Raw genomic sequence first — 16832 nt, 5'->3', positions numbered from 1 at the left:
GCAGTAGAAGGGTTATTGTGCAGTCACCAGAACCACCCACATCTGCAGTGGCACAGAAAAATGAACTCCCAACACAACAACTAGACAGTAAGAGAAGAAATAAAAAGCAGCAAAGATCGAGGGAGGTGACGTGGCAACAAGAGGAGTTGAGTAAAAGAGAGAAATGCGGAAAACACTGAAAGAAATAAAGAATGATGGAAAGAAAAAGAGAAAGAAAGAGACAGGCCGACATTGAGACAGCACTATTTACGGTAGATTAGTTGTTATGGTGATAGGGAAAGGAAGGGATGTAGTTGTCAGGGTGATGGGGCTGCACTGGGCTACTAATGATATGTAAAAATAACTGTGCTTAGAAATCACCCTACTTTTGAAAAAAAAAAAACATACTTGCACACACAAACTCTCAGATTCTCAGATGAATATGCACAAAGCAGTTTGTTGAAGCAGGCTCCTTTCATTAGCATATGGAGACATACTCAGATTCCTCCCCCACATTCCCAGCATGGAGATCAATTTTTTGTAGGTTTTTGCTTAATGAGGGATGGTAGAAAGATGCATACCAACACTGGGAATGTAAATGTTTAGTTCTATGTGTGACAGCTGTAGTTCTGTTCTTCTAAAGGTCTAATAACAGAGTCTGAGTGTGTATAATTTCTTTGCGGAAGGACATAGAAGTGTGGGTAATTGTAATTTAAATGGCCTCAAGGGTTTTCTAGAACGGTGGTCTTTGTAGCTTTTACCGCCTGCAATGTAAGCTCTGGGCTTTCCAAAGCATCTGATGTAATCACTGTCAAATAATAATCAAACACACCTCAGTGGCATGTGCCAAATAATATTTTCAATTATGTCAACAACTGTTTTGCCCACTGGTGAACGCAGTTAACTGCATTTAGTAGTTGGTACTTCATATTTTGAAAGAAATGTAATCGTTTTTAACATGGGAGAGACACAAACCCAGCCGCAGGGAGTCACAAGCCAGTGCACTGCTAGTGTTGATCCCAAGCCTGGATAAATGGGAGGGTTGCATCAGGAGGGGCATCAGACATGCAGATCCATCCGCTGTGGTGACCACTTGGGAAATAAGTGAGCAGGTGAAAGCAGTATAGCACAAAGCACCTTAAGAAAGCGTATATCCTCGCCTGCTGACAGTAACAACAAGAGTTTAATGAAACAGCTGCAAGAAAAAGTGTGATTTTCACAATTGTGAACCGTGCTATTATGAGGATCTTCTGAAAAAAATAAAGTTTTTGTGCAAGCAAAAAAATTGTGAACAAATGGAGGAAACTCAGTTGCCCTTTTTATCCACCTTGAGTGCACAACCAGCAAAGCTCACTCCAACAGGAAAGTGGATAATAACAGGGTCTCCCTCACACTGGCTAATGTTAATGCTCATAACTTGACTATTAGGTCAACTGCAATTTTGGACATGGCAGGTTGCTATCCAAAAAGAACGTAGCTGCCTTTCTGCAGTTTACTGAGGTTATATGTACAAATCAGCAGGCTGTTGAAAAGATGTTTTGTGGGCAGAGACCAAAATCTTTTTCTTTTTTTTAGTTAAAGTAGAAGCATTACATTTGGAGGAAGTAAAATATTGCAATCCACCAGAATAAACGTATCCCAGTTGTGAAACACGATGGTGGAAGTGTTACAGTTTGGCCCTGTTTTGCTCCATCTGGGCCAGGGTGGTTTGTCATTATTGATGGAGTAATGAATTTTGCATTATACCAGGGATTTATAAATCAAAACGTTGGGGTATTTGTTTGAGAACTAAATCTAAAGAAAAAAGTGGGTCATGCAGCAAGACAAGAACCAACACATAAGTGATTAGACAGCTAATGCTGTGGAATGGCCCAGTGAACATCCTCAGCTTCATTAAAAATGTTTTGGAAGCACACGAGAATTGAAGCTGTCCTGAACAGATGAATGACCCCAGGCGATATTAATGAATGAGCGACAGTTACCGAAAATGTTAGCTGTAGCAAATAGGGGTGCACACTTTTTCTTGAATTCATTTGCAACTACCAGGTATACAACAGTATATGGTGTTTAAAAACACAATTCCCTGTTTTTATCTTAGTAATTTGTGCAATGAGAAGTTTCAATAGGATAAATTGCTACAGATTATGCTTCACTAGGCAAATTTTTGCAAATATACATTTGTGATTTTCTAAATTGTGGCATTTGTACTTCAATAAACAATGTGAATTACTAACTTAATAGCTGTGTCCAATGTTGTAGAAGCACTAATACACTCATAACTAATTTAGGGAATTTCAAACCCACCATGAAAACCTTTAATTTGCTCATGTACAACAGCCACTCAAGGTACTGAGAAATTACATATCACAACTTAAAGAGAGCAAAGTGCTGCTATATCACAGCTATCTAATTCGAACTTAACTGCTCTGATGCCAATCAAAGTGTGTAGTGGTACTTATCCTTTGCCAGCCCTTGATTACCTGGCAGATTATTACTGTAGTAGATCTAAACACACTCATTTACACATACGCACATAGTAACAGCACTGCATATGTTGAATATTATATTATTTACTTGTGTCACTAACATGAAAGAGTCTCCAGCATAATTGCTTCAGTGTCAGTGGAGGCCAGCGTGCACGTATTACTCTGTGCATCTCTAATCACGTGTTCACATTGGAGTAAACTGCCTTCAAAACGCATTGCAGTGCCACCAAAATAGACACACAAATCACATGTGGCATCACACAAACACGCCCACATACACATACATGAAATGTGCTTGAGCAGACATCAAATAAAGGGAATAATTTCCCATTTTTAATGAATAGAATATAGAGGAAATTTACCCCTAAAGCAAAAGCTGTTTTAGCAAATAAAACGACTGAGTGGAGTTATTTATGACCCCATTATGTTTAATACAGCCATTCTTATTTATTGGCACCATTTGTGTTTAGCATATATGTTTTCCCTTTTCTACAAGAGATTTATGACACATATTCTCATGTAGTAATTGTGTTTTTTAAAAGATTTTTACACAAAAGGAGATAAAACAAAAATCATACTAAAAAAATGACATTTATTTAGAAAATCTGTTTCTGTTCCTACTTCCTACAAAAACAAACTTTATTTGTTTCAATTATACAAGAAAAAAAGAACTACGATAATACATAGTGAGGTTTGAGTGAATTAACTGGTGACACCATTGTACTTTTTACAATTACATCATCATAATCAGGCTTTAATCCTTTTTTAACTTCAGTGTTACTTTTTAAAGTTTATTTTGTGCTGGTATTATCTGATGTGAAGCGACTTGTGATTTGAATCTTGAAACACTCTTTCTAAATAAATCTACTTTCTTCTTACTTACAGGTTGAAGACCTACTGAATGAAAGGTACTTAAGTGAAGTGAAACCAAATACCTAGCTCTTGACAAAACACTTAGACACAAGAAGAGAAAAGGGCAACCAAAATTCATGGAGTGACAATGAAATTTGTCAACTTGTGGTTACGACGGGCCACATGACACACACTAACAGGAGCAAAGAATACTACTGACTGACATGTGAACCAATGGGAAATAAACAAGTCAGCTGTCTATGGATGTCCACTTGCGACCAAATGTCAGACCGGAAAGTGATGGGTGACAAGGAAATCACTTTTTCCGTGCACGACTATGTGTGACTAAAATCATTCAGAAGTCGTCCTTAGTTTTCTGAAAGCCTCTTGTCTCCACACAGCCGAGCACTGATGGCTTACATCAAAGGCAAAACCTAAAACGCATTTCCAATTTCACTGATGATACAATCAACCGCTCTTTCTGTTTTAGTGTAGTAAGTAAAAATAATTGTGTAGTCAAATTCAATCTTTTTCCTCCCCATAAAAATATGGCATTATGGCTCGGGTGCCAGCATGTTGTCCTATCCTAAGGCTATGCAGCTTTTCTAAACTAAGCAAAGAAAACAGGCTTCCTATCTGCACAATGCACCATCCAGGGGCAGTCTGGCTTTCCACAAGAAAGCCATTTAATCTTCAGTAGTCTGCATGTGATCAATCTCCTAGCACAGTGTTACTGCAGCGCAGGCCATTCCTCATCATTTAGAGAGAGAGGTATTGACCAGGCCAAGACAGCCTCCGTAGTGCATCTGCATGTTGTGAGCCAACAGGAAACAATAAAAAAAAATTTCCACGGTATACATTATGTGTTTTTCTCTTCTACATTATGTGCATTATGTATATTCACGAAATGAGAATGTTTGAGTATGACAAAGAAGCAAAAACAGCTGGTTAACAAAACCATATATTTACAAATGCTCACACATCTTCCAGTTTGTCGGCTTGCTTTTATATTAATGTCTTGTGGGTTAATGCAGTCGGCTGTATTTTCTGTTTATCATCAATACATCCTTAGTTCGACATTCCTGCTTAGTGGCTCACACCAGGGAAATGCACCGAGAACGAGCACAGCATTGTTAATGAGCATCAAGTGCAACTGGCTGAGCACGCTGATGCAAAGAAAGGGAGCCTGAAACTAGTTTTGAGTTGGTAACATCACTTTAAATTAAAGGTTTAGACTGCTCAGTTGCTAAACTCGGCTGCAGACATATATTACTGTGTACAGATGTCAAAGTGGACAGCTGATCTTCCAGCCCTAGAAATGAGAGGAATGAATGTTCAATACAAGCATCCAGGAAGCCTCTGGGGTATGAGACAGGCATGACAAGTAGAGACAAGGTTTCACTACATCTTATTTGTGTACGTCATTTAGCTCATCTTCTTGACAGAGGAAATGTATAGACAGGCACATTTCAGTTTTCAAGTGTCAGAGAAATTGCGGCAGTATGATTTGTGAAATGAAAGGAGAGCACCTTGACAAATAAATTAACTGACTGACAGACTGGCTGGATTGTGTATTCCTGCCCTCACACTTATCGAGTGGTTTATTCAGGCATCAACTCCACGGACTTCATCCCTCACACTGCCTTGGGGCCATGTCAGATTTACAGTTATCCATGACGTTCTCTTATCAGGGATTTGGAGCAGGACTTTACAGACTCATCTAGAATATTGGCTGTATCATTTTTGTGTTGTTTTTTTTTTTTTTTTTCTTTCATCCCTGCTTCGAGACACAGCGAGAAGCCAAGGTTGGGATATCACAAGTCACGTGGATAGAGTCACACAGTGCTACATGCACATACGCACATCCCTGATGTCTCCTGCTGGGATTGCTCCATAGCAATACCCCGACATATCAGAGTATGTTGACAGCGAGCCGATTGCAGTGGTTTCTGCTGTAGTCACAAGTCGCAGCACTCTCGGCTGGTCCATGAAAGTCTTATTTGTACTGACAAAGACATCAGGTATGCAATAATGTTCATTCTGTGAAGTCACAATCCACCATTTTCTCCCTTACTGTTTAGAGCAATTTTAGATTTCTTTACATTTCTTTAGTGTTTGATTTAATGATAAAAACAATCATCATTATGTGCTTTTCAATAGCAAGAGAGCAAGCAAGAGAGATTAAATACCATTTTCACTCTATAATCAACCTTTAAAAAGCTCATACTGTCTTTTAGTATCTATTTTTGGCTTTGTTTTGCTTCATTCGCAGCTCCTCTCTGTCTCGCTTAAAACTGAAAAGTATTTTGTTTACTTGGATTACATGCTTTCATGATTGAAACAAAAAGTACCAATACTACACAATCAGGATGATAAGAGCTTTTCTTAATGTGCTGATAGCAAACAATATTTCCAATGTTTGGTAGCAAAACGTTTTGAATGCGTTTGAACAGCTTTTAATGTGAACACACTGTAATCAATGTATTTAAATCGAAAGGAAATATTGAAAGAACTCTTTCTATTTACATACTTGTGTATATGCATCTTATAATATTTAGACAATTTGCATGCTTTCTGTATGATTGTGACCTCTATCATGCATGATTTGGACATGTCAAGTCATACACTTTGATTAAAGGACTTTCCATTCACATGCATACTTTGAAGTAAGTACCCATTAACATACTGCACTAAGTCACACTAACACACACACACATATATAATGGAAGATGGTGCTTTTGCCGAGTTAAGTGGAAGAAACTGAGATGATACCATTCCTGTATTTAGTCGAGTGCAGAGTGTTGTTTTTCACTGCAGCATGTTCATTCATCCCTGCCCGCTGTATTTAAAAGCCATTATTCCGGCTAACAGACCGGTCAGCAGGCCTTGGATGTGTTTAGAGATGTGTATTGTCTGTCTCTCTCATGACATTTGGAGTGTATAAATGGACAGTGTGTTCAAACAGCATATTATTTTGTGTCTCTGTATGGGACAGCAGAGGCAGCATAGGGTGTGATGATGCAGAGATGCAGCTGTGAGCAATTCCTAATCAGAGCTTTTGTCTGTTTATGGCTGACTCAGGGGCAAAAGATAACACAAACTGTGCCCTGTAGGATGATACATTACGTTCCTCCTTTGATTGGGTGACACTGATTGATGCATATGTAGTGCACAGTTCTCAGCACAATATTTTTTTGTGTTTCTTTAGCAATTTGGGCAGTTTTAAGTTTTAAAATGTGATGAAAAGAATATGGTGAAATTTAGCTAATCAACTACCTTGTGTTCTTATATGGGTGAGTAACAGGGACAGACTGAAATAATTATTTAGGCCAGGATTATTTTCCTTTTTAGCCTCATTGGGAAGAAAAGATTTACAGATTACAAAATCGAAACTATCTCAATTGTTGAGTTTTAAAGGTACTTTGGTTGTCTCATCAAAAACCGACTAGCAACACAGTGGGGAATAAATCAATTTTATTTAATTGAATTTTATTCACATAGCACCAAATCACAACAACAGTTGCCCTAAGGTGTTTTATATTGTAAGGTAAAGACCTACAAGAAAACAGAGAATACCCCAACAATCATATGACCCCCTATGAGTAAGCAGTTTGGCGACAGTGGGAAGGAAAAACTCCCTTTTAATAGGAAGAAACCTCACATGTGTAAAACACATAGTGAATGAAAAAAGGTTTGTGAAGAAGAAACACTCATCATGCAAAGCCCCCATCAGCCTACACATATTGCAGGACAACTAAGGGAGGATTCAGAGTCACCTGATCCAATACAGTATTTTTTAGCAAAAGGGAAAGTTTTAAGCTTAATCTTAAAAGTAGAGAGGGTGTCTGTTTCCCAAATCCAAACTGGAAGCTGGTTCCACATAAGAAGGGCCTGAAAGCTGAAGGCTCTGCCTCCCATTCTACTTTTGGTTCCTAGAATATTTTAAAGTAAACCAGCAATCTGAGACCAAAGTGCTGTATTGGGATGATACAGTACTATGAGGTCTTTAAGAGAAGATTATTAAAGAGCTAGTATGTGAGGTGAAGGGTTCTAAATTTGATTCTAGATTTATCAGGGAGCCAATAAAGAGAAGCCAATATGGGGGAAAAATCCTCTCATTTTTCTAGTCCCTGTCAGTACTCTTGTTGCAGCATTTTGGATCAACTGAAGAGTTTTCAGGGAGTTTTTAGGACATCCTGGTAATAACAAATCACAATAGTCAGGCCTAGAAGCAATAAATGCATGAACCACTCTTCAGAACCAACTGAACCAATTCCTGAGTCCTAATTGTTTGAAATATCACATCATCCTTGATAATGCCATACATATTGTCACCTTGAAAAGTGAATATTTGGAATGGTGTCCTTATGGTCCCTTATGGACTGTGGTCCCGACTGCCTTCTAAGCTTCTTCCATGTAGTTTTGGGCTGACCGACCACTTTTCTCATGATCATTGTGGCACACAGCCAGTCTGTGGCTTGGTTGAAGGCGATCAAATATTTATTCACACTTTATTATGATTATTACTACTATTTCATCCAATAACATGCAAATCAATTTATATAATGTTTCTGTAATGTCTCTGCATTAACAATGAAACTACCATGAAAATTACAGACTGTTCATTTCTTTATAAGTGAACAAACCTTCAAATTCAGCAGAGGATCAAATAATTATTTCCTCCACTGTAGATCAGTCACATCAATGAGCAATATGCAAAGCAAGCCACAAAAAACAATTAGCCCACAATAAGAAGAGAATAACACGGGACAGTGCACCCAGAGTGAGTTGAGTGGATTCTGAGACGTCTGCTGGCTCATTCCTGCTTGCTATGTTATTGCTGATTAGATTGACTGTTCACAGGAGGGCAAAATCCCAAAAATGTCGATATGCTCAGGCATCTTACTCTGACATTTTCTAATCTTGTCAGACATATTGAGTCAGAAAATATTAATTTCTTTTGTGTTATAATTTTGTAAAACTGGGCACAGTGAAGTAGATGGCCATGCTGACCTGGAGCCAATACAGACCAATGCAAAATTAGCATTAAATACAGGAATGAAGACCATGTTAATTGGAATTTCACATCTAACAAGGCATCTAGTTCTCTTAGTAAATCTATGATTAAAGTCAAAATTATAATTATGACTCAATTAATTTCCTCTCATTTACCTGTTTTGAATCAACCCAGAGCAAACATACCAAAGCGTATTAAACTATATGTCATGACTGCAAAGTTATTTTATATAACCATCCCAAAAAGCAACAGCAGCCTGTTTTTGACTAAGAAATATTGATAGACAATAACCAAAGACCTCGAATGTTGGCTTTCATGTGTAGTATTAAAATTATTGGACAAAGTCACTGAAAAGCCACATGGACTGCAATGCTTGTGAAAATATTATGAATTCAACATTAATTTTGAACTGGATGTTGGTCGTATTCAAAGCGCAACCTTTCTTGCATTTAGCATTGCTAATATACATAATTTGCAAATCAGGAAGACCTGTCTGTCCTTCTTTATCCCACAAAGCGCATGTACACTTTCAGGCAGCCACTCTTCAGAACCAACTGAACCAATTCCTGAGTCCCCATTGTTTGAAATGTCACGTCATCCTTGATAATGTCATACCTATACCTCATAACTATATTGTCATCCTGAAAAGTGAATATTTGGAAGGATATTACTTTGGAAGAGAGCAAGCATGTTTGAAAACACTTAGGAAACATTATGTGTCCAGGGCCCAAAGCTGAAGAGGTTCATTTGGTTTATTTGGCCAACTTCAACTGCTGCCCATTCATCCTCAGCCTCTCAGTTTCCTCAGTTGTCATTTTCTTGACTTTTCGCTACTGCAACTCTGATTCAGTCCAGTGGACAGTGCAGTGCCACAAGGTCTTTGAGAGAATTAACAGAGAAATGTCTAAATTAGCATTTTGTTTTCAGTCCAGACGTGCCCAAAATTCACACAGTGCACACTACTTTGGATGCTCCCTGGATAGATAATGCTAGATAGTGATCATCTCACTACACAAAGTATATTGTTTCACCAGCGAGGATGTGTAAATGGTAAAAACCGCCCAACAACATAACAACATGAAGTCCACTAGAAATATCTGAAGTGACACTGTAGATCAAAAGGAATTAAACATCCCACTTTATTGTTTCCTAGTAGAAAACAGTGGGTTAGATCATTTTCACCAAATACAGAGAGTATTTTCTTTCTCTAAAAATACCTACAATATGGCCAATAAACCAGTAACTTGGTATTTTCCTATAAAATAGATGTATATAAGATGTCTACTTGATGTCAACCGTATGGATACATTTTTGGATCCATTTTGCCTGTACAGTGTTTGTAATAAATCAAGGAATAAATTACATATTCCTATGGGACGCTTCCATGGTCCAAAATGTTAAATTAAGAACTATTTTGCATGACAACAACTTTTAAAAAAGAGCCACTTTACATGCTTGAGAAGTCTGATTAAAGGAAAAATATATAGTTGAATACAGTTGACAGCTTTAATAGAAAACTGATCACCAAGGTAACAATTCTATTTTTCCAATGACTTAATCCGTCTATCCTTTCAGCAATACTCAGAGACCATGGGTAATGTTGACTATCCCCATTCTCTTACTTTACTTTTACACAGTTAACAATGTATTGTGTTGCAGTGTGCAGACTAAGAGGTTTGTTGTTTTGTCTATAAATTTGTTATCCATCTTCTGCAGCGTTCATTGTCTTTTTCACCGAGCTGCAAACTGATAATTGGGTTTGTAAGAAGACTAAGACCCCAGTTAAACAGTCCCTGTCTTCTCTGATTAAAGTCTGGATCTTTATGGGCCGATCTGTGGCCAGGAAACTGAGGCGGGCCTGTTTAGGTCAGACCAAGACAGAGACAACTGGAGCTTGATGGACAGCTTGTTTCTGTCACCAGTATTGACTCTCAGGCAGAGTCAGCATTACTTTGGTCATTCCAGTGCAAAATAACACCTAGGTGAGCACAATGCCTGGAGTAACAAACCCTCATTTGCAGGAGCACAGCATGTGTGGGTCAAAAAAAAATAAGATCTATGTATAAACAGCTCATACTTGCTTCCACATGTTAACTATTGTTTTGGGGTAGACTATTGTTTTTGGTTGGGGAGTTTGGTTTGTGTGGTGTGCACACCACACAAACCAAAAACAATAGTCTACCCCAATTGATATATAATTCTTCTGAGCTTGAAGGGTCATTAAAAGCATGAGTAGTACCAAGTGTGCCATAAAGAGCGAGGGAAAAAGAGACAAATACAGCTTTCAGACCTTTGGGAAACTCATTATTCTGGGAAATGCAGGCTTCACATTGAATAATTATAGGATTTTGGGGAACGCTGGGAATGACACCCAGACATTGGGAGGGAAAAATCAATTGTATTGTTGCTTCATACAGTATCTCTTGAGGGCTAATCAAGCCCTCAGAACTGATTCTTACCCGAAACTATTCAAGGTTGTGGAGTCAAATTCTTCTTTCTGTAACCCCATGAAAACAATAGAGTTTTCCCATCGGAAAGAGAATGCCCCACAAACAATTCATTAGAAGAGTAGCCCAAGCTTTTCTTTCTTTGTCTCAAACTTTATCTTCCAAAATTTCTGTTTTGGACTGGTTTGGAAAACCCAGTTCAGGGATGGTGATTTGTTAATTTGAGAGCAGCCATGGAAGTGTGTGCTCAATCTCTTCATCTCCAGCCAAGAAGATAAATATCCCAAACCTCTGAGTCAGAAAACAATCACCTATCGTGTGGCTTTATCTGCAAATTAATCTTCTGTACCGCTACATTTCATCTTTAACCTCAATTCCCTTCAGCTTGTCAGCAGCCAGTGATCAAAGCTGAAGGTGCAGGAAAATATATTTTTCAATTAAACCATTTTTGAGTTAATTGTCTTCGGGCAAAATCAATTATTCAAAATAAAACAATAAATAAATAGGTAAGTAAAAAGATTAATTTTTCAGCACCATTTTCCATTTAGAGAAACAGATGCATAAACAAGAAAATTTTGCTCAGGGTAAATAATGAATGGAATGTTAATTTCATGCAAGCAACTACACTAATATTATCCTTACAAACTTGCAGCAATGAGTTATTTACTCTTTTTCATTATTCTTTTTGAACACAAATAAAGAAGGCATTATTTATTGATGGATTTACCGTCCAAATTCAGTACTGCTGGATGTTCCATTAGTTTGTGTGAGACAGAGAAAAAATGGAGCTAAAATGACAGTGTCTGTTTTGTGAGCTTGATTTTCCCCATGACCTAATTGATAATCTTTTTATAATCTTTCAGGCTTCCCTTTGAGCTGCTGGCAGAGAGGCGAGCGCAGTCTTTCAAAAAGGCTAGCTTACCTTCATTGTGTCAGTCAGATGTCTTTGAGCCCACACTTGAGAGGTAATATTGAGTTTACCGCCATCAATAATTGACCGAAGGACCCAGAGGAATACGTGATTGACCGGATGTGTTATCCTGACTCTGATCTATGCCAAAATCCTCCACAGACCAAATCATACAAACACACAGGTACTAGTGTATGTGGATAGGGTCATACAAAACGGACACACAAGCAAAAACATGGAGTCAACCAATTTCAACTTAGTCACTCACTGACTGACTGTACTCTAAGCAGAACAGAGAACATAATTACAAATCTTATTTGTAATTATGTACAAGACAGAAAAATGATTGATAATAATAACACAGAAAAAATATTTGTTGTGCACTTACAAAACTGATTTAAGGATCAAATTAACGACTGAAATTCATTTACCCTACTGTCTAACATTCATTTTTTAAACAACATTTAAACAATGGCTTTGTGGGCGTGGTTTATCCAGTCAAAGATGAATGGTGGAACATATCACTAGCAATGCATAAGTGCTCTCACCTTGACCTACAAGGTATACTTTGAATGTCTGAGACACTGGCTGTATTTTGAATAGACTATTTTATTATCATTTTCATACTCATTTGCATGTAAGGAAGGTCACCACTTGTACAAGGCCAAGCACCACTTTTACATGTTATTGATCTAAAGTTTAGTGTAGTTTAATGGCCGCATTTACCAATGCCTTTAATGCAACACTGCCGTAAAAGAATGTACCATTTTTATCATTTTTATTCTGCATACTCATAAAATATGCATCGTATATTTTCAAGGGGTGTTTAGAAAGCTGATCTTATTTTCCCTGCCTATTTCCATCAGAGATGTTCAACAGCCATTGTGTGGGTCTGCATTGAAGTAATGCTCTCCTGTTAATTGTGGGAGTGTAGTAGTTTAGTGTCATCTATTTAAACGGTCATGATCAGTTGTTATCACTCCCATAGATATTGCTAATAGGTACTTTTCTACTGGTAGGTTGCGACAGGGGTATTTAATAGTGGAAATCTTGCATTATGTTGATGGTGGCAGCACATAAATGAGATGATATACGAGACACAGTGCCCTATAGTTGATTAGTTAAGTAGGTATAGTTGATACACTGGCTTTACGACACCAGTTTTACACCTAAATTATCACAATGTGTAATACAGAGCTTCTGGTCAATGAGCAGGTAAAGGACAGCACCTATGCTATCCATATTAATGTGGTATTGAGCCATTTAAAGGGTTGATGACATTCAAATCCAGTTTGGGAGAACCCAGATGCTCAGTCTGAAGGAACAGAGATCCATAGACAATTAATCAATGAGATGCATAATTCATACAAGTTAACACAATGGCACGTTTAACCAACGAGCAGACACAATTTTCTTACATGACCTTCATAAATGTATTTTGATTAACTTTTCTTGTAGAATTTAAAAAATGTGAACAATCCACCAGGACACAACAGCAGTCAAGTTAAAATATTCTCACTATCAAAATGGTAAAATCATTATTTTGAATAGACTGTGCATACCTGTGCTGACACTATAACAAGTGTACTTATGTGGAGTGGTTTTTCAGTTAACACATTTTTATTGAGTGAAATGATTCAATTCTGAGAACGGCCTAATTATGCATAAAATATATGCAAGTTATTAGATTGTTACTGTAGCCCATGCTGCCCCGTCTGGCTAGCTAACATGTTGGTGATTAGTCAAATATGCCAACAAGTTTCTAAAATAACTCCTTTTGCAAAAAACACACATTTGAATTCTAATCAGGATTTTACTTGGTAAACATCAATGTGGTTTGCATAGTAAAGATCGCATCCTGTTTTCATTCTTATTATTTTTTCTTCATATTAGTAGGTTAGTGTTTTTGCATTCTGTGTCACTGACAATACCTGTTACTGGATATTAAAGCACATATACTCATTGATAAGTTGCCCTTTCACTCCAGGGAGTGTGCTTTCCTATAAATATAGAAGCTAAAGGTCATGTTTTAAATCTTCAGACATGCCTGCATGGCTGCAGTACATCCACACAGAGCTAAACAGAAGCACACAAAGACCAACAGATTACAGTTCCTAGCAGACATGCACACAGACAGCTGTGGACACCACCGTCATGGTGTTCATGCTATACTAAGAGGCATTTCATACTTTCACAGTAGGTCAGAGAAAGAACCAATGAATTTCTTCTTCTCTCAAATCCTAAAGATTCATTCACTGAATCTTTGCTTAAGTAGCATAGATATGAAACAAATGTGTTTCTGGATTCAAGCAAGTATTAATGCTAGATTAGTAGCTACAATAGAAAAGTATTTTGTTTAATGTAGAAATGACATCAAATAAATGTTTGAAAGGATTTTCTGACCATCACCAACACCGCCAACAAGCTCTACATTGAGTGTTGAGTGTCAGCTGTTTTCCTTACACCCCAGACTTCATGTCATGAAAGGTTTCTACTTTCAGTCTTTTTGCTCTCTATTTTCTTTTTTGACCTTTGCATTTCCTCACAATTGATGTTCAGTTTGATGGCATTTAGAGCCATAATGAGTTTCATATTAACCCTTGGTGACCCAGTCACTGAGCAGTTAGATCATTTGGAAGCTGTCATTCTTTTTTTTATTGAGGTAGATCTTGATAATTCTCCATTATGCTATAAATCTGTGTGTCAAGTCACATACTCCTATCAAAATCGTTTGAAGCTTTGTAAGATCACAAAAGACGCAGGGATAAGTAGTAGGATTTAAGAGTGTAATAACGGACTGAAACAGAAGATGGCAGCACTGCATGTACAAGGATGCCAGCTGCCGTTAAACCACGAAGAAGAAGTAGCTCTGTCCCAGAATCAGTGTTGCCAACTTAGCGACTTTGTCGCTATATTTAGCGAGTTTTCAAAAAAGACGTGAAAGCGCGTGTCACTTTTACTCTCAACAAGCAGCGGGTGCTGTAACGCAGTCAGTTCTTCTTTTACTCTTTTACTCTTATGTTGTTTTGTGGATCACAAGGTTTAAAACTACTTATAAACACACACACAAAGTAACTCTTTGTGTGTGATTAGCATAACCAATTATGCAAATTAGGCGATGACGTCATTTAGCGACTTCTAGCGACTTTTAGGACAACCAATAGCGATTTTCCTTACTGAGGAGTTGGCAACACTGCCCAGAATCCATAGCGCAGCCCAGCTCAGTTTCCAACAATGGCGGCAGCTACTTAGTTTTAATGTTACTCTTATTATTCTTTCTGGGTCACAAAATAAACGTTTAACATATTTTCAGGCGAGAATGTAGCTGTGTAAACCTCAAATATCTGCTCAGTTTATCAAGACACCACATATTTTCAAAAGCGCTCCGACGTTTTCGGAGACGTTTGTTACCCACTAGCTCGATAGCTAGCCGGGGGCAAGGCTTACTAGATCCGGTGAGAACACCGGACTCCCAGCAAATCGTTTTCAAACCCACTGCCGTCTTTCGCTACTCAGGTTAAACATATATAAGTCACTTAGATAACTTAAAAATGTTATTGTTTGGCCTTTTTTAGTATTTTATTTGTTTTTGAGTAAATCGGTTTGGCTGAGATTAAAGTTATAGTTTTTACACAGCTGAATAAACGTCAAGCAGACAGCTGATTATCAGAAATGTGAGATGTTTGAGAATATACTCCGGTGTAGCAAGGAGTTTATTAAACTTCACCGAAACAATCTGCAAATTTCATTAAAATGTAATAAACTATCATCTTGTCTTTATTTTTAGTTAGCACATACCTTAAACACTTAAAGCTGTAAGCTAATGATAGTTATATAAGAGCAGATGCTGCTGGTGCAATAAGCTGTAGTTTTATGTCCAATGGATGCATGATCTGATTAGTCGACTAATCGCAAAAATAATCGGTGACTAGTCGACTATCAAAATAATCGTTTGTGGCAGCCCTACTCCTCACCTTAGAGACAAATACAAAAAAATAAAAGCAGGAACTGCTTTCCATTGTTAGATTCTTAGCAATTACCTATCTATTACCAGTTTTTGACAACTGCAGAATTAAGTGGTGGATTATTTTCAATTATTATCAAGAAACAATACATTTTCACAGGCTGAACACAGTCTAATAGTCATAATAACTGCAACATAAATTCTTGAATATTGATATTTAGCACCGACAGAACTTAACAAACAACTACACAAAACAATTTAATCATAAAAATTGACTATAAGTCTTCAAATTAAATCAGCCAGTGGCGCCAACCATTAATATTAGCAGTTGTAAACATTGGAGTCTACTCACACACATGCATGAAAACAGCGACACAGAGGCTGTGCATGCACATAAGAAATAGGAGTAAAATACCTGAGCCTCTCTTAGAGACCACCTTTACACTCTTGGACAGGGTGATGTACAGCAGGATCATCAGAGGGCTGGGAGGTCTCATCTTCCCCCCGTCCTCACAGCCTAAAAAGAGCGAAGGAGGAGGAATAGGGATGGCAGGAGAGAGAGAAAGAGCCATCAGTCACTGCCATTACATGAGATCAAGTACCTCTTTGTACTACTAGACAAGAGTAAGTGTCAGTGCAGAGGGATGTTCTGCAAAAACTAAAGAGAGCGTGCACACACACACACTTTTGTGCAAATATTTGCACACCAACTTAAACATACTCACACACTTAAATCAACGTACCAATTTCCACATTCCCCTGGGGGGGGGTCATTCTTGATTTTCTTTCGTGGTTGAAATTCAGACGAGTTATCATTAAAGGGATATATTTTATGAAACACCATTCCATAAGATGCTGACAAATCAATAAAGAAATAATTACATATGTAAGAACGACCAGTTTAATCGCCATTTTCATTAAAAACCGAGAGGGTTGGGAGGAGGTGGGAGCTTAAGGCAATTTAAAATGATTACCTTCTGACTCAAAGTGATGTAGGAAATATCCCACCTATACCCCTTATATCGACGCTTATTATATTAATTAATGGAGGTGACTCGCTCTCTACCTCTCATCTTCTCTGAGTAAATGACATAATCTAACATGTAGTAATTACCCCTTAATAGCCAGGTCCTGAAATAGTGCTACAGCTGTTGTATAAATTTAAAAAGAAACTGTT

At 37.7% G+C, this 16832-nt stretch overlaps 1 protein-coding gene across 5 annotated transcripts in view; it reads right to left on the bottom strand.

The window, feature by feature from the left end:
- Positions 1-16832, bottom strand: part of il1rapl1a (interleukin 1 receptor accessory protein-like 1a) — a 166326-nt gene that overhangs the window by 127994 nt on the left and 21500 nt on the right. For all 5 annotated transcript variants that reach the window (XM_026145483.1, XM_026145486.1, XM_026145485.1 and 2 more), the window contains exon 2: positions 16071-16172. In XM_026145483.1, the coding sequence (XP_026001268.1) occupies positions 16071-16152 (82 nt within the window). In that variant the 5' untranslated portion in view covers positions 16153-16172. The remainder of the gene's footprint in view (positions 1-16070; positions 16173-16832) is intronic.

The sequence above is a fragment of the Astatotilapia calliptera genome, chromosome 16 (assembly GCF_900246225.1).
Source record: "Astatotilapia calliptera chromosome 16, fAstCal1.2, whole genome shotgun sequence".
Lineage (NCBI taxonomy): Eukaryota > Metazoa > Chordata > Actinopteri > Cichliformes > Cichlidae > Astatotilapia > Astatotilapia calliptera.
Note: the sequence above shows the minus strand (reverse complement) of the source record. Positions and strands in the feature narration are given on the sequence as shown.